Source organism: Cupressus sempervirens, chromosome 10 (genome assembly GCF_028749045.1).
Source record: "Cupressus sempervirens isolate cs-2001-9-10 chromosome 10, ASM2874904v1, whole genome shotgun sequence".
In the NCBI taxonomy this organism is placed as follows: Eukaryota; Viridiplantae; Streptophyta; class Pinopsida; order Cupressales; family Cupressaceae; genus Cupressus; species Cupressus sempervirens.
The window spans coordinates 23,828,267-23,855,830 of record NC_143127.1 but is presented as its reverse complement, the minus strand read 5'-3'; the positions used below and the strand labels follow the sequence as shown (position 1 = coordinate 23,855,830).

The window sequence follows — 27,564 nt, the reverse complement described above, 5'->3', positions numbered from 1 at the left end:
AGGCCAAAGTCTCCGCTAAATAATCCCTAATAATGCATCTTGGTCTTGATTTCCAAGGGTTTCCCTTGGATGCCCCATCAAAATTTACTTTTAACCAACCTTCTTTGGGAGCTTCCCACTTCGCATCTTCCCTCTTATTGGCTTTAGAAGTAGATTTTCCCTTTGCCCTTGCCATTCCTATTTTAATCCCTGGCCACATTTTTTGAATAGCTCTGTCATAATTCATAAACACACATTTTGACATATTTTTCTTAAAGACTGCAGCATTAACAACTTCTTCAATAGAATGATCAATCCTTTCTAAAAGCTGATCAATTGTCTCCGATACTTATTGAAAAATCCTTCTATTCCTTTCCTTCTAGACCTCCCATATGACAATTGAGGGACTCACTTTCCATATGCATTCAAATAAGTTTCTCCTTCCTACTCTTGGCCATGAAATAAAGAAGGCCTTAAGAGAGGGGCTCCAAGGTCTAGACCAACCCAATTTCCCTTGAAGATACCTCCAACACTTTGCTGCAATGTCACAATTTAACAACAAATGATCAACACTTTCCTCTTCCTTTCCACACACAACACATTTTGTTGGGCCTTGCAAACCCAATTTTCTTCTCCTATCCCCTGTTAGGATTTTGCCTTGCATTGCTAGCCATGAGAAAGTTCCTGCTTTTGGAAGTATTTCTTTACTCCAACACAAATCCCCTGCTTCAAAACATTTTTCCTCCTTATTGTCTAAAATTTCATATCCAAGTTTGACTGAAAACTTACAAGAAGCTGTCGCACACCACCTAATCCTATCTTCTCTATTAATTATGCAAACCTTTCTTCTATTAAAGATCTCCCTTAGAGATTGTTGCTGTCCTTCGGATAGATCTTCCACTCTCCAATCTTTCCACACCCACTTTTTCCCAAATACTGCCTCACATTCCACCATATAGTTTCTAACATTCCTGCCCCACAAATCACACAATATCTGTTTCATCTCTCTATCCCCTATTTCCTCATCGACGGATTTGTTTCCATTCCACGAGTCCTCGCAAAACTTAGCCCTATTACCATTACCTACGACCCATGAAATATGGTCTGTTATTACATGCCTATAAGAAAGAACAAAGTTCCAAATTGCTGAACCTCTAATTAGATTTTGAATAGTTAAAATCCTTATATTCTCATTAGAGTTTAAATATTTGGCTTTGAGAATCCTAATCCACATTTGCTCTTCATCATTTGCTATCTACCACACCAACTTTGCCCTTAAAACAATGTTCATTGTGTTCCAGTCTCTAATTCCAGCACCTCCAAACTTCTTAGGTCTCAGATTTTTTCCCATTTAAGTAAAGGCCATTTTTTCTCTTCCCCCGCCCCACTCCAAAAGAATTTCCTCATTTGCCTTACCACTAAGTTAATCACCTTCTTCGGGATTTTTAAACACATCATTGAGAAAATAGGCACAATTAAGACCATTGATTTTAGCATAAGAATCCTTCTTGTAGAAAACAGCTATTTACCTTTCGATCCATCCGTCTTCCTCAAACATTTTTCTGCCAAACCCTTCCAAACTTCACTTCTATTATGCGCTCAAAATAAAGGGATTCCCAAATACCTACTTGGAAGACTTCCATGCTTATTATTCAAAATTCTTCCAATAGCTCTTCTCCTATTAAGAGGAGTGTTAAAAAAGAAAGTTCCTGACTTTGCCCAACTTATCTTTTGCCCTGACACTTTTCCATAGGTTTCCAATGTCTTTTTCATCAATCAAGCTTCCTGCTCTGAAGCTTCACCAGTTAGAAAAGTGTCATCCACAAACTGTAAATGTGAAATTGGATCCACTCCCCTTGCCACCTTTACCCCTTTCCATAGACCTTGAACCCTGTTTTCTTTAATCAGCCTCCCTAACACTTCAACCAAAATTATAAATAGGAAAGGAGATAACTTGCCTAATCCCCTTTTCTAATTCAAAAAAACCTTGGGGACTACCATTAACCAACACAGATAACCTTATAGAGGTTAAACAACCTTTCACCCACCTAATCCAATCCTCCTTAACCAAATTTCTTCAAAACCTTGAACATAAAATCTCTATTTACCTCATCATAAGCTCGTTTAATATTCAACTTTACCATCATTTTGCTAAGCTTGTTTGTTCTGATTGAGTGGATCATTTCATGGGCAATAATCACCCCTTCAAAAATGGATCTTCCTGGAGCGAATCCACTTTGTTCCTCTGATATTACATCATTCAGCACCATTTTAAGCCTATTGGCAACTACCTTTGAAATGGTTTTATACACAGTATTGCATAAAGAAATTGCTCTGAAATCCTCAAAAGATCTGCACTCATCCCTTTTTGGAACTAAAGCAATAAAAGTATTATTCAAATCTTTTAGAACAAAACCCCCTCTTTTGGATTCCTTCACCATCTCCCAAATTTCCTCTTCTATACAATCCCAAACGAGTCTAAAAAAACTACCTATAAAGCCATCTGGTCCTGGACTCATGTCTTTACCTAAACCCCATAAAGCTTTTTTAACCTCTGCTTTTGATACTTCAACGTTTAACATTACATTTTACCTTTCTGTAATACATCCTTGAATGCAATACAAAACATCCTCAACTAAAGCCTCCTCCCCTTCCTCTATTCTTCCTCTATCTTTGAAAAAATCCACTGCTGTTTTCTTTATCATCTTTGGATCACTAATCACCTCTCCTTTCCCATTCTTAATAGAGAATATTATATTATGGGCTCTTCTTATTTTAATTGAATTGTGGAAGAACTTTGTATTCCTATTCCCTTCTTTCAACCACGTTTCTCTATATTTCTTTCTCCAGAATACTTCTTCTCTTAGTAAGATTTCATCATACTCTTTTTTTAGCCTCTTTTCTTCTTGGTAATCCTCCTCCTTCATCCCCTCCTGAATCATTCTTTCATTCAAAATTTTAAATGCTTCTTCGAATACCCTGTTTTCTTTTAAAAATGTTTTGGAAAGATTCTCTATTCCACACTTTCAACTTTCCCTCTATATGTTGAAGCTTCTTAAAATTTTTAAAAGCCTTATTTCCTTCCCACTCAGGTGCCTCAGTCCACCATTTTCCCACCATCTCCTTAAACCCATCCGCCCTCAGGCACATAGCTTCGAATTTGAAAGGGCGTCGATCCAGAGTATATTCTTCTTGGATTCTTAGACTGATAGGGAAGTGATCTGAGCTATGAATAGGTAGAGTTTCAGCTTCAACAGACCGGTCAACTCTTGTCCAGTCCCCCCCTAAAAGGAACCTATCCAATTTTTCAGCAATATTAACAAACCCTTGCCTCCTATTGTTCTAGGTAAAATCCTCCTGTTTAAAGGGAATATTAATGAGACCATTTTCCAGAACAAAGGTCGAGAAGTCCTCCTGTTTTGTTGACCTCCAACCTTTACCTCCTATTATTTCCTCTGGGTAGAGTATAGCATTGAAATCTCCCCCTAAAATAGTGATTTCATCTTGTAAGATTTCCAAAACCTTTGTTAGTGTCTTCCATAGTTCTCTCTTCTCTTTGCTTGAAATTGGACCATAAACATTAAGAATAGTAAATTCATATCCTAATTGTTTTGAAGAAACTTTCATCCACTGCCAATTCATTCCCTTTTGCATTACAGTTCTAGTCACCGTCTCCTGATTCCATAAAACACATATACCCCTTGAGGCTCCCTTTGCTGCCACCCACTCACTTTTCCATCTATTAAACTTTCTCCTCATCCCCTCCAAACCATCCATCTTTATCTTTGTTTCTTGCACTAAAACCACATCCGGTTTTGCTTAATCAAGGCCTCTCTTGATCAAGCACATTTTGTTAGGGGCATTACATTCCTTGACATTCCACGAAAGGATCTTCATCCCTTTTGTGAGGGGTTCTTCCCCTTTCCCATTCTCAATTTGCTTTGACCTCTTGTACTTCCTACAATTTGGATCAGTGCATTAATGGTTCTTCTTCCCCTTTTTTGACTCTTCCCAATATGTGCTTTATGTTTTTTACTTTTTGTTTTCTCTATAGTTCTTTTTTCTTTAAGGATCATAGTTTCCTCCATCCAAAGAAATCTTCTTTTCCAATAGCATCCCTTTCCTTGTCTTCCTCATTTGAACTTTCCTTTGAGCTTGACTCTCCCGATCTACCTTTCAAGTTTCTTATTGGAGAAATTTCAATGTCCCTAAAACACTCTCCAATCCCACCCTCCATTTCTCCTTCCAACCCAATCATACCCTTCATTTTCCTTCCATTCCCTCTGTGTTTCTTGTGGCCTTTCTGACAACACTACCTCTTGACACTCTACCTCCTGAAACATTTGAGGTCCTTCTAGGTTTTTCATCCCCTTTCTTCACTTCCCTCCAAAGTGCTACACTCAACCCCATCCTCACTAACTGGCCCTTGCCTTTGTTACATCCTTATTTTGACACTCTCATTCACCAACCTCCTTTGTTGATCTTCACCCCCCATTCTTTCCAATTTGTGGTGTCTCCTGTGAGCCTTTGCACCTTCCATCATCAAAAACTTTTTCCTGAACCATTTTTAGATTATACCCTTTTTCTTAACAGTTATTTGTTCTTGTTTTCAACATCATATCATTCTCCACCTCTGCATTATCCGTTTTCATAAGATTTTCAGTCTCATCCTTCTCTACTTCTTTTATCCTAACCATCTTTATAACCTTCTGGAGTAACCTTTCCTCTTCTTTACCCTTATGACGTCCTTCTTGTTTACAACTTTCTGAGTCATGTTCATCACAAAGACAAAACTCGCAAACCTTCAACCCTTCCTCCAAAAACATCGGCTGTCTCCAGACTACCCCTTCATCAAAGATCTTAATCATTTCAGGGATTGGATGGCAATCATTCCACATTATACATATTCTTGGGAACATTTGCAGAGTTTCTCTGTCCACTATTTCCACCGCCTTAATGAATGTTCCTAGCTTGTTCCCAGTCGCTTTATAACATTGTTCCTGCTAGTATTCCTGGGTCAGATTTCTCAATCCTACCCATAGAGGAAGTTCTTTTATTAACTCTTTTGTTGGATCAAAGTTCAGGATCCGTTTCTTCATATAAAACCCATATCTTTCCATAAAATAAGGACCACTATTCAAGATCCAATCCCTATCTTGCGCTATATCCATTGTACCCATATAAAAACCATTTTCTAAAGTTTTAAAGTCTTTCATCGCACCCCATTTCTCATCACACCAAGTTTTAATCTTACCTATTGCTGGCCTTGGACCTCCCCACTTGAGAAATAATGCATTACTCTCCAGAAAGTCAATCTTCTCCTTTACCAAGCCACTTTCCAGCACCACCCTTTCAATTGTGCATCGAGTCCACTGCTGATTTGTAATCATTTGCTTCTCCTAGTTTTCCACTACTTGTGGTTTTCTCAATCTTTTGGCTATATTTTCAAAAACCACATTCCCACCAAGATTTACTGATGTGAATCTTTGCATCGGACGACTTCTCAAGCCATTAACATTTAGCCTCTCTTCCATTTTGCCATTTTTCCCCTTTGTTCTGTCCCACTTTTTTCCATTGAAAGTTCTCTTGGTAGTTTCTGTTCCCATTTTGCCATCTCCATTCCTATTCCCCCAGTAAAACCTTCCTTTACATCTTCTGAATGGCTCTATGCCCTTTCCAAACCTCCCAAACCTCTCAATATTCTTGTTTCCCTCTGTAAACCCTTTCTAAAACCCATTTTTCCAACGCTCTGCCATTAGAAGAACATTATTATTGATTCTATGAGGCATATTAAATAAAATAGAAAGACATTGTGTATAGATAAAGGTATGAAATGGATAATTTTGGAGTACTCAACAATGATTAAGATCACTACAGAGACATGTTTCTATATTGAATTTGAATCAAACAAACAATTTGAGAATTATTCTCTGGACATTGCATAATCATAATTCAAGTATTCTATGAAGTTACTCTTGGTTTCATGTACAAGAATTGTTAGGGCATCACTTATATGGAGTATGATCTTCCTTCTATCCTTTTAAATGCATGCTACTGATTAATTGCAGTTGTTGTTTATGATCTTTAAATTAGCACTTCCTTTAAATTAGCTTTTGTGACTGGAATTTTATAATGAATACCATGTAGTACTAGCAATCAACAATGACATCTTCTTTATATGACGCCCTGGGAGCTTTTAGCGAATCATTGATTTCAATGTTGATATTCATATTATTGGAAGTCATTGCACGCTTTCTGTTGAATTCTACTTTACCTGTGATTGTAGTTGATATTGTGACTGGGTCAGCAACATGGATTGGGAGAAGTCTTTCTTGTGTTTGTGCCCAAAGGAGCGAAAGTGATGATAGAGTTGTGATTGATTTAACACCATTACAGGTAAGCATTATAAATGCAAATCAATATGCTTTTGTAAAATCTGGTCTTGCATGTTCTTGGATAATTTAAGCCCCTGCAAGTTTATAAGGTTGATCTTTTCTGCTCATGCTCATTACATGTTGGTGTTGAAAGATATTGAATGGCCTGCTTTCTCCTTTTAATATATGGCAAGATAAAGTGTTGAAGTTTGTAACTTCTAAGTTGATCATAACCACCAGTGCATCATTAATAAATTCAAGTGTAGGATTGTGAGTTTGTAACTCACAATACTCAAGATTGTGTATTTTTGTTGGTTGTCCTTGGTCATCCGATAGCAGCATAGAATAAAGTTAATGACCTGCTATCTCCTTTTAATATATGGCAAGATAAAGTTAATTGAAGTTTGTAACTCATAAACTGATCATAACCACCAGTGCATCATGAATAAAATTAAGTGTAGGATTGTGAGATTGCAACTCACAATGCTCAAGATTGTGTATTTTTTTGGGTTGTCTTTGGCCATCTGATAGCAGCACAGAATTTGAAAGGGGCATGTTTTCATTCACAGTAAGAAGAATTTGCTATTAATTAGGAAATAATATAAGGCTCATCAAAATGGCTCACGGGCAGTAAGTGTGTTTGCAAGGATGACTATTGTTTCCAAATTCACGATATCCAAGCCTAGATGATATTAGAAGTGTATTGTCAGTCCCTGCCAATATATAGGCAGGGAACTATTGTTTTGATTAGTTCATCTTCATTAATTTTTAATTTGAATGTAATCTAAGATTCTAAAGTTTTCAGAGCTATATTTTTAAAAATGAATTCTGCACAATAATTTCTATTTTCTCATTGGTTAACACTAATTTTCTGGGATTTAATTGTATCTTAAATTCAAAATAATAACCAAAAATTAAACTATAGATAAGGATGAATTAATTGCAACTGTTATTGTTCCTCTTTCTGCAATCTTCTGGAAACTTCACATACCTCTCTGCATTGCACTGATGCTCCCAATGAAATATTGTCTCTGTAATATGGTGCAATCCGGCCTCCGAGAGACGTTTGCAGGACATTTAACTCCATCTGCAACAGCCTTATCAAAGGCTTTCAGGATATCAGTACTAAAACATCCATCGTCCCAACAGACCTTTTAAGCTGCCATCCTTGCTTTTGGGTCCATTCCCCTCGTGGTTCCATTAGCATAGCCCAGAAGATTAGCCCCAATGACTTAAGGACCCACAGCAGTCAAAACAGTATGAGTACCATACCCGTCCTGATCACGAGGTGATCTGAACTCTGTCGTTTCATTGATCAGTCCAATAGCAGCCTCACACCCATTGGAGAAAAATTGTGCACTCACAATTTTGTTGTTGCAGACAGTGGCCTTGAGCTTTGTGCCAGATTCACGCTCGTGCTTCCAGTGCAGAGGACCAGGTGCAAGATGCATGTCGGTAAAGCTCTGGGTATCTGGCCAAATCCCCATATCGAGCACACGGACCACAACATCTTGTCCATAATTATCAAAATGATATACTCTGGTATTAGCCTGTAATGACACTGAAGGATGAGTATGGTGGATCTCTGAGCAAAAACATTGTGTATGACAAAAACTGCAAACTCATTCCTCTAAATTACATAGCACTATAGCAATCATTCTATAAAAAAACTAACATAACTATTACTCACAGGAGAGATGGACAGTTAAACAACTTCCATTTTTGCTAGTCTAACCCTGGAAACATCTGGATATCCCATGTGGTTGTGATACTTATAGACCAGAGTGTTCTATTATGTCACTATTTCGAGTGTCCATCTCTGTTCTGTAGGCTCTTCAAACCTCGTAATTATGCGACTTTATATACTTAGACTGTCATTTATAGCAGAAAACTCACATTTGATTTGTCTTTTCTCCTTTCATTTGACACCATTCATACCCTTGTAAATATCTGGTAAAATATTTGAGGATTTTCATTTATATTATAGAATACCATGAAATGAGCTAAGGCATTTTGAGGATGATGGTTTTATAGATCTTTGTGCTTTCAGACGTGGATATCCCCTTTGTTCCTCCATAGCTATGGTTTGTTCTGTACATTACATGCTTTTATCATTATTTATATCTGCCATTCCAAACTTTGAAGATTCGAGATTTTTTTTCTTCCCTCTTTCATGTCATTATGCTCGAAGCTCCATATGTCGGATTCTCACGTGGATATTGGGCATGACTATTGCTTTGCATTCTGGGCATTTTACATAGTAACTGTGGCCTTGTGTGAGATTCAAAACTTTGTTCTGTCTATTAAGATAATTCTGTTTTCGGTTATAGTGCTGAAAAACCTTTTAGTAATGCCATTTCACACTCTGCTACTACTCAAGTATAAATGTTTTAAGTTGTCTAATGACTTTAATAAACTTTCAAATGATATCTGTTATAATATTTCCAACATTGAACATTTTTGCTGTGAGTTTAAATAATGTAATTAAGTACACTGGAGTTAACTTTTTTTTGTATATTTCATTTGTTTTGTTGGCTGTATTTTTACTTGGAACTCAGACATTTCACACGTCTTTAACAGTGTAAGCACCGTCTATAAGGTCAGTTATAAACATTCTTATTTTCTCTTTACACTTTTTAAAAAAATATTTTAAAAATATTTAACACTTATATTTTTATTATTCTTGAATTCTCAATTAAAATTTGTTATTTTTTATTTTTAACTTTTATTAGAAAAGACTTGAATTAATTGTAGTCATAATTTAAGGCAAGAGCCTACAACATAATGGTAAATTGTGAGCCTCTTATCTTGGAGGTCTTGGATTCAAATCCACTCAAAATTAACTAACATTTATTACTAATCACAATAAGTAATAATATTTCACTTGGCTTTGGCCCATTACCTATCAAAAAATAAAAAAAAAATTGTAGTCATATTATAAGAAAGTAATAAAATTAAATAATATATAATCTGTTGTTAAGAAATAGTCATACAATAAAAAATTGATAATTGTAAAACTAAGTTAAAAATATTTTTTATAGTAGCTTCAAATATGTTTTCCAAAAATACAAGTTTGTAAAAGTGATAAAGCTCTTTCAAGTTATAATTGATTTCAGCCCGTGAAAATAAGGTAAACTTTGGCTAAAGATTTACTTTTTCTAATATAAAGATTTTAGCTTGGAATTTAAATGTACTAATAAAATACTATAAGTATATATAAACACCAAAAACAAATTTTTCATTGACCTAAAACAATATGTTTTAAGTCTTACCCAGCAAACTATTAATGGACATGTTTGTAGAGTTGATGTGCTAATAGTATGCATTGACATGCAACTTCACACACACTATATACTAGTAGAATTTACAAATAAGTTTGTTTAGAGATTCAATTATATTTTTATTGTAAGTTTCCTTTTGATCAGTAAAAGGCTGAGGCCAATAATTTTAATAAATAATTAATAAGGTTTTTACATTGTTCCTCCGTTCAAACATGCACTTGGTAGGAAAGAACGGAGTCAAGAAATCTCCAGTCTTGCCCAGGGACTTGTGTCCATTGTAGATACAGGTAATTATATCGGGGCATTCCCTTATTTATAATGCTATTGTGACAATTGTTCCTTGTTTTACACAATATTTGCTTCTTGATCTATCCTTCTTTTGACAATCCCTGTAGTTTCCCTTTAATTAGTGTTGCTTTGCCTTCTTATTTGAATTCCTATTTTATTTAGCTTGCAAACAATTAACTCTTGACCAAGATCTTTGTTAGTATTAATCAATAAAATTGAATATAAATTATCTATCTTAACATGTCATCCAGATTGACATATTGATAAAAGAACGTTAGTCTATTTGCAACATTTAATTTACTTTAGCAAGGAAAATTCATGAAATTTTCAATATAGTGACTGATTTTCATTCTAGATTTTGGCTTTGTGATCTATCTAACACTATAACAGTGAGCCTATTTACAACAAATAAAAATCATAAAACACTATACTAAGGACATCCAATTGAAGTGTTAGGATTATTTCAATCCTTAGGGTAGTTTTCTTATTCTATTATACGATGAGGAAGAGACTTAATAACTATTCTTTGAGTATTGGATTAATTTTTCTGAGGTTATGAGTTTTAGGTTAGGTGACCTAGTTATTCCTTAGGAGAAAATCCTCAACATCTACTCCTTTGTTTGCTGATGTATTTGCTACTTTGTTTCCTTCTCGAAATATATGTTTAATACTAATATCTTTGAATTTATCGATTATCTTTAATGCATTTTCAAGTTTGGAATTTAATATCCAATTAGGAGTGCTTCTTTTCCTTAATGCGTTGAGAATAATTTGTGAATCCCCTTCAATGACTTACTTGCTAATGCCCATTTCCAGGCTAAGATTTAGACCTTCGATCAAGGCCTCTAATTGTGCTAGATTATTAGAAAGCACCCCTAACGGTATGGCTCGCTTAATTATCCAAGAGCCTTTGTTAGAATGGATAATACATCCTAATCCAACCGGTCTTGGATTACCTCTTGAGGCCCCATCAAAATTAAGTTTTACCCATCCTTCTGAGGTAACTTCTTCGAACCAAGCCTTTGCTGCCTTAGCTCTTTAATTCACCTGGATTGTTTGAGATGTGATGACTACAGGCTGCAAGGATCGTTGCGGATAATCTCGTGAAGACAAGCAATCTCTTGTTTCAGTTGATTCTTTATTTCCCAGAGCTCGTGATTGGTCTTAGACAAATTCGAGAGTGCATCTTGAGCATCCTATAAACACCTTAGTTTTGACTATATACCAAGCTCAATTTTGGTGAACTTGTAATCTGAGTGGTTAAGAACCTCAGCTAGTTTGTCTACCAAAGGTTCTGCAATCTCAACATATTTGGCCTTTTCATAATCAACAATGATTCTTGAAACTACCTTGTGTTTTGAGAGTTTAGATTTATTCTTCTTAGCAGGGATATTATCTGGGGGTGGTGCGACCTTCCTTCTTTTCATGGTGATTTTTCCCAACCATGCATGCAGACTGAAACCTTCATTTGTTGAAGGTGGAACATTGGCTACAACAGACATTGATCCTGATTGTATTTCTGTTATCACCGTGCATTCTTCAGTTTGCAAAGTGGAAACCATGGGTCTCCTTTGAGTTATGAAAATCTCGAACCTTGTAACTAAGGTATCAAGTTGGGAAACTTGACCTTTTGTGAGAGTTGAAAAATCATCAAATACATTTCCTAAGTTCTCACAATGCTCTGTTGTAAGGCTGTCAGGAGCTGTAGAGGAGATGGGGACTGTCGACATGTTCACTTTCGAGATGGAAATGGTAGGTGTGGATATAGTGGAGAATGAATCCACATCATTGTCTATGACATCCAAGAAAGGTTCCTCTTGAGTAGATGGCTCCTAGTTATTTGTTGGCCATGAAGTATATATAGTCATTATCTCTCCCTCTTCCTCTTCTTCATCAAATTCTTTATCCGATTGTTGAGTTTGCATGGGTGCTTGAGAAGATTCTAAAGGTGCTTTTGATCCTTTTACTCCTTTGAGTTTAAACTTGAGCGTTTTAGCTAACCCTGAAGAAAATGAACCATCCTTTTCAATCTCCACTTGAGATCTCTTTCCAATTGGCCTGAAGGGATTGCAATCTACCTTGAGCTTCAGATGTATTCTCTTAAGACCTTTGATTTTTGGCCTGTTAAAATTTACCAAATTTTACTCTAGGATAATACTTTTATTTGTAATTCTTTCAAAAAAAATCCTTATGATTTTGTGATTGATATAAAACTGAGAATATATCCTAATGATATGTGAATGATAACTACAAACAATAACCGGAGAATGATATATATTAAATTATTTGCAATTTAGATGACTGTGTTTGATCATAATAAGGACTGCAAATTTAATAGGAGACTTGTTTGATCTGGTGTTGCAAATAATTGAAGACTTAAAAGCGTATGTGTTCGTTGTTTTATTTGCAACGTTTGGTGAGCAAGGTATGTATGGACACGGGGAGCCATGTGCTCGATGGGAAGTGACTCCACCGTGGAGTCACATCCCATTGGGTATGTGGCCCCCGATGTTTAGTTTGACTAACTAAATTTCCTTATAACATGAACGTCGACCAACTCAGTTTCCAATTCACATAGCTGGTCAAACTAGCATTTTGGTCGATCGGTGTTTATTTGAAATGTTATAATATGATATGTATAATATAATACTTTAGTAATATACATATATATGCACATATATACTCTAATATATTATATATCAAAAATAACAATATAATTATATTGAGAATGTTATAATAATATGTTACACAAATATATTTATATTTCAATTATAATTTTATCCCGATTGAACTAACACATTAACACAACCACTTGTTAGTATTCAGTAAGATAGATTGGAATTTATCAAAGATAGAATTTCTTTCCTTTTGTTGCCACTGAATAGGGAAGAGTATTGCGATACTCTGGATCTACGATCATGCTATCATCTTCAATCTCAAAGCCTTATGGGATCTCAACCATGTTGAGGTTGATGATTTGCTGCAATATAAGCCTATAGTAGTCCATTTTCATGATGTCTATCTCCATGCGTAAGTCAATCCACATGTCCTCCATGCGATGAACATGGGTGAATGTCTTTTTGATCTTCGAATGCATCCATCGGTTGTCAAAGTCAAATCCAACCTTCAACTTCTTCTGAATAACGAGTTGGAGTCCTGCTTCCATAGCTTTCACTTTAAACATTGAATTGAGCGTATATTGACCAATTTGGTAGTGGTAATGCCGAATCTTGGCCTGTGCCGACTGTGTTCATAAGATTGCACCTCCATGAGCTGTTTGGTCAACTCCATCAGAATGATCCTATTAGTAGAATATCTTGGTAAGACGTATGGTTCTCCTTGAAAATATCCAACTCTTGGATAGGTGAAAGTTGGAAATTGCAAGAAAATGCAACCACATTGATTTACCGTTTGCCAAGTTGCATCTGATACTCTTTTGATTGCTAAATCTTTGTCAAGCAGACACCAGAAATGTCCAAAGAACACATCTTGGACCCTTCTGTAATGATACTTGCTTAGTGTTAGTGTAATATGGTCATAGTAGTTACAGATGGGAACTAGAGATCAATCTCCTTTAGTGCAAAGTCCTGAGAACGTTCCCATGGCGACAACAATGTAAGTACAAATTCATGTAGAATGGTGTTGATGTTCCCACATGAATCAACTGTTTAGTGTTTACACAGTGTTGTGCTTATAAGCTCTCCCCAATTGATGGGTTCCTTGTTCTCAAAGATCTAGAGGATGAACTTATACATCTAAGGTTCAAAGATACCGGATTCTTTGAGGCCACAGATTCTACTAAGGAGAGTTATCAAATCATTAACTTCTGGGAAGAAGTTAGATTTCTGTATTGTTCTCGGCCATCTAGAGAAATTGGATCTCTTATTCTCCAACCAATTTTCATTTGTATGCATCTAATAATCCAATTTGGTCTAATTCCACAGTCACAGAGACATTTCTTTAGGCAAATCCTTGCATTTTGAAGTTTGAGGGAGTTTGAAGATCTGCTCAACAACATTTGGATATGGGCTGATAATGACCTTACCATCCGCATCCTTAATTGTTTTTGATTTAGGGCTGAAACTCGAGCACATCCCAAGATGAACTCAGGCTCTAGGGCAGCCATAGGAAAAGTGGACACTAGATGAATATTACTCCTTTTGATACGCTATATTTTCTTGTTGGTAGGAGCTTCGATTCTTTGCAAGAAATCAGCCATGTCTACATGCCCAATCTCCGTATTTGATACTTTTGATCTAGAGGAGACGAAATGAGTGATGCAGTTGTATGAGCTAGCTCCTTATCATACTAATATTTCATCTTCCCTTTGGATTTTGAAGGTGTGGACATATCTTGTGCTACAACATGGCAATTCCAAAGAGTAAATACATCATCTGAAAGGATTGGATCCATGAAAGTGGCAAATCTATGAAGAACAAGGTGTTTGGAGTATTGATTATATACTCATGGAACACATGCGATGGCTGGAAATGAATTGGAAATCATATGTATTTGGAAGAAAGGGCCAAAATCGGACATAGGAGGATGGATTGCATGTGGACAAAGATGGGCTTTCGTTTGTATGGCCAAGAACGCAAGTTGGATGCATATGGATGTGTGCAAAATGACACTTTGGTATTTAAAAGTATGACCACCTACCAAATTGGGTTCTCTAGAGGTAAACATCTTTACTTGAGATAAACATCATATGTGGTAAAAATGAATCATCTTTACTTGAGATAAACATCTAATCGGGTTTGGAGGATGTATTTACATGTGTTGGAGAATGAAATTTGGAAAAAGGATTTAGTATGGATTGGCATGGAAGGTGAAAGCGTGTATATGCACTTGTATTCTTGGGTGGGAACCCTTAACTTTCTTCCAAAAAAGAAATCAAAACAAGCAACAATAAAGCAAGAAAAATTAAGACAAAAACAAAAACATAACTCTCACCATTGACTCAAATATGGCAAACTTCAAGATATCCCTTTACATGCAATTTTTCGTTTTTGGAGTTTTGAAGAGTTTTTCGAACTTATTTAAAGACAAAATGCAAAAGATACGAGTTACATTTGAAGAAATGGACAAAAACGAGCGAAAGAATGCAATATTGCAGCAAAACAAGTAAGAAATACAAACAAAGTTGCAACCTTCTACTTACTTGGAGCTCAATGAGCCAAAAACAGAGGAAAGAGAACTTTAGATGAACCGGTCTTCTCCAAAATCGGGTTCTCCAAGTGTAAACTCATGCAACAACTAAGAACCTTTGACAAATTCAAAGTTGCAAATCATGATCTCCAAGGTTAAATGCATGGGCACTTTTGCATGTAGATGTCAAAATGTGGTCTTCAATTTCCTTTACATGCAAAACGGTTTTGAAAAATGCATGTTCTTGGGTGTTTTTGGCTCGGAAGAGGCAAAACGTGAATCCTTGATACATTTACATGCAACGTTTTTGGTGTTGTTGCATTTTTTCATGCAAAATGTGCCCTTGGAATGCTTTTGCATGGAGAATTTTTGTTGGAAATGAACAAAAACGTGGACAAGGAATGCAAATACATGAAGCCAGATTCCAAAAATGTGACCTCCAAATGCAAATGCATGGGTTGAATACCTTTGGGTGTATTTGATGAAAACACACTCTTTGGCTGCCTTTACATGTAACATTTTTGGCATTTAATTTGGAAAAACACTTTTGAATGATACTTACATACATCCAAGAAGCAAATTTCACTCTTGGGATGCATTTACATATTTTATTTTCTCCACAAACTCCAAAATTTTTAATGTTAAGTCAAAATTGGGCCCTTATACTGCAAATTCATGTTTTAAATGGGCATATATTTGTGACGTTTAATGCAAATCACACTCTTGAGGAGCCATTACATGTAACACCCAACATGTAAAAGGAACTTTTTATGCAAATCACACTCTAGGAAGGGCATTGCATATTTAAAATGACTTGGAAATGACATGTTTTAGTGCAAATCACACCGTAGGAGGCTATTTGTATGTGATGCCTTGGCTAGAAATGTCTCTTTACATTCAAATCAGGCTCTAGAATTGCAGACACATGTTTTATTTTTGGCCTCAAGTGCAAATTGCACTCTTCAAGTGCATTTGCATGTGTTGAAAATATGCTTGACTTTCCACGCATTTGGGTTTGCAAGCCAAAATCGCACTCTATGGATGCAATCACATGAAACATATTTCAAAAAAATCATGTTATTGAGTTGCACAACTTAAACTTCCTATTTAGCACATTTCTAATTGATTATTGAGTAAAAAATCACTTTAAATGGATCAAATAGAATATTTGCACTACATAGTTTACATATCGTGTAAATATTCATTTAAAAGCAACATTTTACTTAAATGCTATAGTAAAACATTGAAGTAAATCTCAATATTAAATTAAACTATATAGTGCACTATAGTCACTTAAGTGAAAAATTAAAAAGCAACTCAGCATGAAAATATAACATAAAGTGCACTATAGTCACTTAAATATTTTTAAGTGATTATTTAAAAGTGATAAAGTAACTTAAAAAACATAACATAAAGTCATTTTAAGTTATATTTTTCAAATAGTGAAACTCAACATTAGAATATAACATCCATCCATATTTTAAATATGTGATTGCGCTTGGAGAGTCCACTTTTTATGCACTTAAATGGTCATATCTTTTGACTAATAAGTCCAATTAAGCCCTAAGATATAGTGAATCAAAGGGAAAACCGAAAGCAAGAGATTAAACGAAACAAAAAGTTAAAAGCAAACTAAACAAACACTTGAAAATGCAAATAAGGGCTTTGAAGGCTTCAAGAATCAAGCATAGCCTAACAAAATGAAAAAACAAAAAGGACTTGACGAAAGCCTTCAGTTAAAAGATTTACTACGCGAATTGGAACGATTGGTTGATCAATGTTGGCTAGTTAAATAGTGAATTACCTCGAAGATATGCAATACTAAGTTAAAAAAGTTTCGTACTGTTACCTCCATTTTGTGATGGCAAAATGGAGGATAACAAATAGTTCGCTATTTCATTATGAATAACCCAAGGTCAAAGGAAGAACCTAAGTTCTTTATGATTCCAATGTTATGTCTATAGTCAATTAATTTTGAAAATATGCCTGATTTTGGAAAGGGAATCCGTTAACCTCTGCTTCTCTCCATGTGTTCCTATCTCTTATTTCACATGTTAAACTTGTTTTTTGACTTTTTATCTTTTTGTTCATTTATGGTAGATGAAAAGGCATCAAACACCCAACATACAATATTTTGTACATTTTGTAAGAATAATTTGAAAGCTAATTTTTTAATGGCAAATGAAAAGAGAGAGGAAGATTGTAATTCCATTATAATTTCAAATTTATGACTAGTCATTTTAATTTTGAAATTATAGCAGTGACTTATACATGATTTTGGAAATGGCATCCTTTAACCAATGCATCTCTCCATGTAAATCTCTCTCCTTTTTCGCATGTCATACGTGATTAGTTTTAGTTCTTTTTTTTTTCTCATTTGTCAGGGAGGATGGGAAGGTACCATCCACATACATTGTAGGTGAGGCTGCTTCTCGAAATTTTGTGCTTCTCTTGCTGTTGCTCGTTGGTTTAGTTTGCATTTCAGGATTTTGTTATTTATATTTTGTTTAACACAGCTTAAAGTGCAGACTAGTGGCATGCCATTGACTTTGGGGGTCATTGCTGTTTCATATCCTTTGCAAGTTATTCTTAATTTGTATAAAAGCCTTTAGTATTAACACATGTATACATGATTGGGTTGTACTGCAGTTATTCCTGCACTAGTTATAATTGTAAGACAATGGTGACTTATTAGATGCTCTAAGGTTTTTCTGTTTGCAAAGATGCTAAAGGATGAAAACCCCAAAGTGGTCATTACATTGCTTGGTTCAAATGCTTAGAGGTGCTTTTGTGCCAAGTGGGTTCCTTTCCTTGTAATTATTACCACTGTACAAGAAAAGAAAATTTTATATATGTGATTAGTATTCATGGAGATCACTTTGAGATGATTTAAAGATAGACACATTTCAAATTCCACAAAAATAAAAAATCTAATTAACATGCCCAAGAAATTCTTCATTTTTGAACACATTAGTTTCTACGTGGGTTGACCTCAAAATGTTTACAATAGACAAGGCTGAGTTATAAGCATATATGCTCCAAATACCTTGTAGATAAGGAAACTGGTTATAAGGTGAAAGTCCCTAGTGTTGACAAAGACCTAAAAGTGCTTGCATGCCTTGCAGTTCCCCTTGCCTTGTAATAATTACCAGCATACACGAGGAAATAAAATGTCATCAATAAAATAAGTACTTGTATAGGTCACCTTTGAGATGATAAAAAAACACAGTTCAAATCCCAGAAGTAAAACATTCTAATTAAATGCTTGTGAAACCCTTTAATACTTAACACAATCTGTATCAACTTTATTTCAGGAGGAAAGATTGCAAAGACTGAAGCGACGCATAGAAGTCTCATTTGATGGAACAAGAACAGATCATCAGGTACTAATTACTTTCCTATCATCTATAACGCGTATTGTCTTATAATATATCTAGTCTATAAGGTTACTATGGAAAATGTAAATCTATGTTCAAACTTCAAAATATACTTGTATCATTATTATGCATTGGCATGGATTACCATTCTGATGTTCCATAAATGGACAAGTTCTAGAATTCCTTTATCACATTGAAGATAATCAAGAGATGGGTAATAAAACTGATTTTATATTATCAAAATAGGATATTATTTGCTTGAAAAATCATTGCAAAATGATTCTAATTTATGCTCTTTTTGTATAGAAACATGGTCTAGCTTATCTAAATACTAAAATCACATTTTGAAGCATTCTAGCAGTACTGCATTCATGACACCATAGGTGCTGTAAATTACAACTAGTGGTCAAACATTCTAGAATAGAAATTCGTTTGTGCTTAAGCTTGTAGTTGGTAGGTTGGAAACCGTAATAAAAATATATTGATGGTTGTTGTCAATGATGCAGTAATTGTGATCACCCTTGTTTATATGCAGTTGACCACTAGGATTGGCATTAGGGATTCTTGTCATGCAATACCTCAGATTTTCTTCTGTATCCAAAATGACCATTTTCTTGATACATTTTTTTTTTGATTCAGAAAAATTAAGCTCATTTATTAATGACATTGACAAGTTAGACATGGATTGGAGTTTGAAGAGCACACAGTCATATTGGGTTTGGGAGGGAGGGGGTTGAGTTGAATCAGTATAACAACAATTTTTACCAATTTGAACTTTATTAACGATAATAGTATTATTTACTAAATTCCAGCAATTTTGTGTATAAGAACACCATAACACAATGTTTTACGTGGAAACCCTAATGGGATAAAACTACGACAAATCAATGCTTTTATACAATTCTTCTTTCACAATGTTTGTAGGCACCAGCCTACATGAGGCATCAGCCCCAAAGTTTGTGAGCACCAATCCATTGGAGACACCAATTCCCACAATTTGTAGGCACCAACCTCTTGGAGGCACTGACCCCCACTATGTAATGTCCCCGTCTAGGATAACTTAGGAATTCCCTGCCATGTAATTTCCCCATTTAGGATAACTAGGGAATTTGGGACAATTACCTTGCGAAATCAATTGCAAGAGACTTTTTTCCCTGAGTTCTTGATAAGAATCTATGATAGCACTTTGAATGTCCAAATCATGTTAATTGATAAGATAGTATGCATATTAAATAATAATATTATGCAAGGAACAATCTACATAGATTGGATGTTGATCACTGCTATCTCTGACTAAGTGATTGGATATATGCCGAATGATCAGATCTACATATATGCACTTACATGATTCACAGTGATGAGATTATTTCTGCTATATCTGATATGACTGATTCAATTATGCAAGATGATCTTGATAAATAATGCTAAAGATATTAGCCTTCTCCGATTTGACAATAGAGAGTATGCTATATTATCTTTAATCATCCACAGTGATGAAATGCTATTTGTGACCTACACTTGACCATATGCAATGTTTATGATGTTAATATCGCTGGTAGTGATATGTCGCTGTTTCAGATGTATAGTTTATTCTTGCAACAAAGAGAATGATGCTGTTTTTGATGTAAGTGATTTGCACTTGCTACAATGGTGCTGTGTCTGATATTCCCTTTCAAACTATGCAACTGAAACAGGCCAAAAGGCTTATGCTCAAAGAGTAGATCCAATAAAGGATGAATAAGAAATAAATAAAGGATAAATAATAGATAAATGCTTTCTAATGATGTCTGATTGAATGTGTTTGATCTTCCTTGTATACCCCCAAAACCGAAAGGGTGACATCCCTTTGATGAGAGACATCTCTTCTTAATCAAACTTCATGGCAAACGGTTTACTAATGAAGGAATATAATTAGAAGAGTTTAGGGCCATGGTTTTAGACTACGACCTAGACTCAGATGACAGCGACGAGCTGAATGAAAATGTTGTCTTTGTAACACCCTACTAACAGATCATGTTCTCTATTGAGTTCAAGATCACAGATAAGTGTCTATGTGCTTTTGGGGAAAGGGTTGGTTAATGGCAGGGATAACTTTAAGAAACCCCGTTTTGGAAAAAATTTATAAAATTGTGGCGAATCAAACATTAGTTCAAGGGAGAACAATTAATTTCTATTGGCGAATTATTATTTTTTAGTAGGAAATTTTTTAATTTTATTTGCGATTTTTTTTCAACTGTATGAAAATTCTATAAATCCTGGCGAGTCTTTTATTATTGATGAAAATCATGGACAGAAGTATACATACCTAGAAACTATGATTTTATTATTATTATATGGATCCTAATTGATCATCAAACTTGAAGGTTAAGTTTATCTCACTTAAATCATTATAGTTTCCCTCCAAATTATTGAATGGTGGTATGGAGGCAACATCCCTATTGTTTATAATCATTGGAGAATCCTAAATCAATGGCCTAAATCCTATTTTGGGCTAACATTTTAAAAGGATACTAAGTTTTAAAGAAACTCCCAAAAGTAAAAACACGTTCGAAATCAAATATATTTTGGGCCAAAGTGAGAAGGATAAGAAGTTTCATGGAAAGTCTCTGGAATAGAGATGCATGTCGAACTACATAATTAACTTGTAACCTAATTTTTTACCAAATATTGGTTAATATGCCATCGATTAAAATAAGAATTGGAAATTGTAGGCAAATATATATAATTTACCGCATGGAAAAAATAGATTACATTGGCGAAGTCATCACTAAAATACAATACTCCTGTATTATTATTAGCGATTGGCCTAAGCATGGGACCCAATTTTTGTAAAGTGCGGGTGGCATGGTCACCCTAAAAGTGCAAAAAAAAAGGGCCAAATTTGGTGTTCCTGATGAGTGAGATTAGCCAATTGGCGAATATTAGCCACTAAAGTTATCCTTGGTTAATGGTAATAGAATGTTGTTGTACTTCAATTTTAAATGAAAAAAAATATTCCATTTTTTCCTTAGTAGTTGTGTTGTCTCAGGTCCCATGGTGGGGCATTACAGTCTTGGTGAAAGATGGCCTCTCTCTTTTGCTGGATACAAAGCATTTTTACAATTTGTTAGCATTATGTTCCAAATTTTTTGATATAAAAGTCTACATATAAAAATACTTGTAAAAGCTGTCGTATGAATGTGTACACACCCCTACACATAGCCTTTTGGAAACAACTCTTATGCATGAATGGTGTTTACATTCTACTTTCAATTCTTCTTGGGAAATTTCTTTAATTGCACATATGGAAAGAGTATTTTAAAATGGATACAATATGCCTGGCTGAAGACTTTTCCATTAAAATTTGTGCATAAAGTGTTAGAATGTTGTCATTGACATCAAAGGTCAAAACAAGATTCTCATTCATGCCAAAGATAAGATGTCAAAGTATAGTGTTCAAGAGAGACGCTAATATGGAAGTTGGCGGAGATACTAATGATCAATAACATTGAAGGCAATGTTATGAGCATGTTGCAGAGAAATTGTGATTGACTAAGAGCTATTTATATGTTTAAATTAATGATTTGAAGATAATGAGAAAGACAACAGGGAGTGATTATGCTCTTGCAATTACTAGCAAAATTGAACGCAAGGAATAAAATTGTGGTCTCCAGTGTGAGTACTGGAAATGAAGAACTAACAAGACAAGAAATACTAAGAAGCAATTATGAATCATTAATTGCATTTTCTTGACGTCATGCAGGCTACCAGACATTGTGGGATATTTTCTCTAACTTTAGGAACATAAATTACCTCTGAAGCCCAGTACATGTAAGTATGGGTCTGGAAGAAGGTCGATGTCATAAGCATTGAGAGTAAGTGTGATAAAAAAGAAGTGATTTTTATCATATGGCACTGGTTAAACATCTTATGAAGGCAGCGATAATATTTAAAATGTTTTTCTTCAATCTGATTGATCCTCAAGAAAAATATAAGCAATTACACTCAAGACGGCAACTTCAAATTATTTTTTAGACAGCAATTTTATTGGAAGTGACTTCCAGTTTCATTAAAAGATTCTCTCTTTCAAGTTTCATAATATATCAAAGGAGCAGTGATTTGTATGGTAAGATACTAAAATTTGATAGAATTAACATGCAGTGACTACAATGAAGAGGGACAGAATAAAAACAGATGAAAGTCATAAAATGTGCATTAATGATCAAAGGGGAGGATTCATTCTTAAACAGAACTGACTAAGTTTGAGACAATAAGAACATGTAGTTATAATATGTCTGAAGCAAGTGAGAGCTGCGAGATTGATGAAGGCCAATCTTATCAAGCTTATTAGCAGCAATGGAGTAATTAAAAAAACTGCTTAGTTGGACAAAGATTACCTTGGCTTATCCTAGCCATGTCACGTAGAGTAGGGATTTTCTTATTGCATTTTTGTTCAAGACAGCAAGCATGGGTTCATAAAATAACAGCAAATTAAAACAGAAATCAACCACATATATGCCATGTATAGAAGGGATGCTGTTCGAAGTAGCTAAAATGTGATTCGTATTTGGAAATATACGAGTTTGCGTTACGGGTGTGATAAAAAATAAAGACCAGTTTGTGTTGAGGGAAACAATATATATAAGGAACATTTAAAAGAGTCTTGTTTAAAAGATTTTTTTATATAATAAGATTTATATATGAAAGGTTACATTTTATTATTATAACCGAAGGCATAAAGATATGCCCTCTCTAATGAAAGGATATATGACCCTTTGAGATAAAAATATGTATAACGATTGAATGGATGAGTGCAGTGTGAGTTTGTATGAAGTCAAATATGATATGCACACCTGATTAAAATATCTGTGAGGTGCATATGGAAGATTAATGCTGGAGATTCAAATCAGAGCCAAGGAAAGTTCTTGAAGATCAACTATAGATTTATGACAAGATTGTGAAGTTCAATTAAAGTCGTGCGTGTGAAGAAAGATCAAGTGTATAATATATGCATCAGAACTGATCGAATATATGAGGCAGATTTAGTCAGACATAGGGGACAGACTTAAGCAAACATATAAAGCAGATTTAAGAAGATCTATTTGGCAGATATAAACTAGCTTTATGAAGCATATCAAAGAGAGTTGTGTAAGTAATGGATGGGAGCTTTGTACGAGTTTTGTGAAAAGATTCTCATCAGTTTTGTGGCAGATTTGTTATCTCAATGTTAGTTAGTGTTTGTGAAGGAAAAAGATTGAAGTGCCCTTCATCTATTGAGATAGCAATATTTTGAAGGTGGAACCATAATTTGGAAGTTCGTGTTTCCTAAAGGAAAAATGGGCGTCTCTTGCTAAGTTGGTGCTTAGTAGTGGGGGCTGGTGCTTGTAAACTTAGGGGTTGGTGCTTCTAGTAGCTTGGTGCCTAGAAACATTGTAAAAGAAGAACTATATTAAAGCGTAGATTTGTTATGGTTTTCTCTCATTTGGGTTTCAACGTAAAACATTGTGTTATTCTACTCTCTTGTGCATTGTTACATCCCAATTTTTGACCTAATTTAAAATGTTCATATAGCTGTTGAGGTTCACATGAAGTCAGTTGACAATTTAAAATGTTATAATCTTGCGAAATGGTAAGATGGTTAGTCGTTATAATAGCATATGAAGATAACATGCTAGTTGATTATTTATCATGAATTCATGGAATTGGAAAGGCGGTTAGCCATTATGTTATTTATGATTAATAACTTGTTATGGTAATATGATTTAATTGCGGAGAATTTCCTTGTAGGAAGCATGTCTAAGGGGTGGAAGCATTGTCAGAAAAGAATTAGGCATAGGAGCATCACCATCATTGGGCAAATGGGTTGAGGACCTAGCGACTTGAACATTAGGGTACAATCGATGGAACCACATGAGCTATAAAATAAACAATTTAAAACATTAATTAACTTAATTAAAATATAATATGTACCTCAAAGGATTTTAAATGATCTTTCACAATATTATTTTAATATATACCTATGTACGTACACATAGAGATAAATATAAAGTGACACCATAATATAATGATGCCACCTCACAAATATATCTACATATACGTAGATAGATATAAACTATAATATTTTTTGAATTATAACCTTCAAATCTTCTTTCATCCTTTTTATTCTTTTCTGGTTTGAAACTGATTGAACACTTGGCTCATTTAATTGGCGTCCAAGAGCCAATACATTTCCTTTATGTTACGGCTTCTTGGAAGCCAAGGAGTCACACTATTCTTTTTATAAGAAGTCGTGAGGGAGAGGTGGAGGTATTCTTTTCAAGCACCTGGCAACCTTTCACAAGATTCCGACTTTATCTCTCTTATTTTCAGAGGTATCCTTTTCAAGCACCCGACAACCTTTCACAAGATTCCGACTTTATCTCTCTCATTTTCGACTTTCTTGCATAAGTTGATAACCTGCAAACTTCAAGTGGAAAATCATTGCCGCCATAGCAATCCAATTTTTATTTTATAATTTTGATTTCAGAATACATGATTCCTATATACTTTGGATATTGGCACCCGAAGAACGTTTATGGGAGGCTGAATCATAGCGGCCAGCTAGGCACATACTACCTTGTTCATGCTTATGATTTTCTATGATCACTTCCGCCTTCTTCCACAACACCCGATTTCCTTCTTCTTAGCGCCGATATTGCTGCCAATACCAGTCTATACCTTTCAATAAATCTTTCCCATGATTTCATACCCATTCAGATATTTTGCCGGAAGTTGTGAAGTACTTTTATGTTGGAGTTGTGTTAGTTATTTTGCAAGTAAAGGTGTGGCAAGTAGCTGAGCGTTCAGCAAGACATCATCTCCAAATTATCCAGGTTATGTGGAACACCCGAATCCAATGTTTCCAATCTGTTTTTCTTGAACAAATGGTGCAATAACATTGAATTTCATAGCAGTAAGCGATAGTATTTATCATGATGATATCTTGTTTGAGATTATAGATTTGATTCTCTTAATTTAGATTTGTTCATGGCAAGTGAGAGCCAAGTAACCATAATATGAATCCATAAATCATTATGTCAATGGAGATTAGAATTAAACAATAATTTCTACAATCTTTAAGAATATCTTTTTTTCAAATCACAGATTGTGATAAGTTGGAATATTTATATATATATAATATTCATGAATTAGTTGAGAATCAACAAATAGCCGATTGCTCTAAGATCCGAGCACCTAGGATTCACCGGCTGCATAGCCATGAAAAATGTGAAGAGATGAGATGGAGTCTACAATGACATAGAAATAAAAGTCAGATATGAAACTTTAAATCTGGAATAATATCATTTAATAGCTCATGCATGATCATGTTTATTATATTTTTTTGCTATCAAGTTGAGTGGTGTGATTAGATACCAAGATGCTCAGTGGATGACAAGATGTTTTATGTCTATTCTGGGTTGGGAGGGCCTTTCTCGTCAGAGATTGTGTGGGGATAAGTTATGGTTCGAGGTTGGGTGGTTAAGCCCCTGACAATGCTTTCCCCTCTCTAGAAGATGTCAGACGTGCATCAGATAAAGATAAGCTATGCATTCAAACATTATCGGTAACAGGTATTTTTACATTTATGATATTTATACAAGTAGGAATCATGATGGATTAATTTATATCGTTGAATTCGGTTATCTCCTTTGATGTAAGCAATCTCTCTTGTCAATGTAATTGGTAACCAGATAGATCGGATTATCTTCCAACTGAACATGGAATATATCTATAGGATTGTTATTTCAGTTTTACATTTATATGAATAATGATTATGAGTGTATCTTCTAATCTTATGTATTGCCATGGTTAGTAATGGGAAGAAAAGAAATGATACAATGGTATCTGATGCCCTAAGTGATATAGTGGTATTTGACGACCTAAATGATACAGTCGTATCTAATGCCCTGAATGATCCAATGGTATTTGATGCCCTAATTGATACAGTGGTATATGATGTCCTAAATGATCCAATGGTATTTGATGCCCTAATTGATACAATGGTATTTGATGCCCTAAATGATCCAATGGTAATTGATACCCTAATTGATATAGTGGTATGTGATGCCTTAATTGTTATAGTGGTATTTAATGGTAATCGTCATTTGATTTTGATATAGTGGTATTTGTGGACTAACTTGGGTGATTGTACAAGCATCCCTAGATTGACTTCGGTCTCGAATTCCATGGTATGTAGATTTTAATTTCCATGGTAAATTTATTGATGGTGTTTTCAATTCTTAGTTATGAAATTTTGTTTAATTGATTTTAACCGTTAATCTCATTCATATGAACGTAACTGATTTAATTGTCTTCCTATGAATATTAAGAATAACTGTATTTCTTTGATATGTTAGTTGTTAATTAAGACCCGGATAAAGTGGATGTTTCATGCATGATTATTAAATTTAGCAATTCATGCTATTGTGATGAATAAAGTTTAAATTGGTAAAAATAGTTTTTATATTGATTCAGGCCCTCGTCTTAGAATAATGGCGTGCTCTTTAAAAAGAAAAATGTGAATCATAACATATTGCATCATCTTAATTGGAGCAATTTTTTTCTCATTTGTACCATAAATAGTGGTTATATTCACTATATACAATAACAAGTGACATACATAGTATGCTAGTTTTTGGGTGAGGCACATTTTGGATTGAAGCAAACCTCATTCTAGCCTTAACATGTTATGCTTCTAAATAGTATCGACTACTGGAGAGTGTGAAATCTGATGTTCTTTGTCATTGTATGAATGAAAGCATCTTTGTCTAAATCTCGTGACGATAATAGTTAATATCTCGGTCTTTTGCACTTGGCACCCTTATAGGGCCAAAAATTATGTTGGATGCACGTAGGGAAGACTGTACAAGGCAATCTTTTGATTGGTGCAGTCACATGCCAACATATGATTGATGTAGTCATGACTCCAACATGTGTCACATAGGTGGAATGCGTCAAGAGTCTGTCTCTTGAACTTGCATTGAATCCCTGCTGTGTTGACATGTAGCAAGTCTATGACTTTTTGTAAGGATGAAGACTTTGCACTCTCAAGAAAGCGCCATGCTGACATACATTTATTTCAATGTGAAATGTGAGAGG

The 27,564-nt window shown here is 34.8% G+C and overlaps 1 protein-coding gene across 7 annotated transcripts in view; it reads left to right on the top strand.

Annotated features, from left to right (window-relative positions):
• LOC149532377 (uncharacterized) overlaps positions 1-27,564 on the top strand; it is a 106,057-nt gene that overhangs the window by 20,594 nt on the left and 57,899 nt on the right. For 5 of the 7 annotated variants that reach the window (XM_089807279.1, XM_089807278.1, XM_089807280.1 and 2 more), the window contains 2 exons: positions 6,266-6,375; positions 18,385-18,453. In XM_089807279.1, the coding sequence (XP_089663405.1) occupies positions 6,266-6,375; positions 18,385-18,453 (179 nt within the window). The remainder of the gene's footprint in view (positions 1-6,265; positions 6,376-18,384; positions 18,454-27,564) is intronic. The other 2 variants (XM_089807281.1, XM_089807284.1) reach the window with 1 other exon arrangement.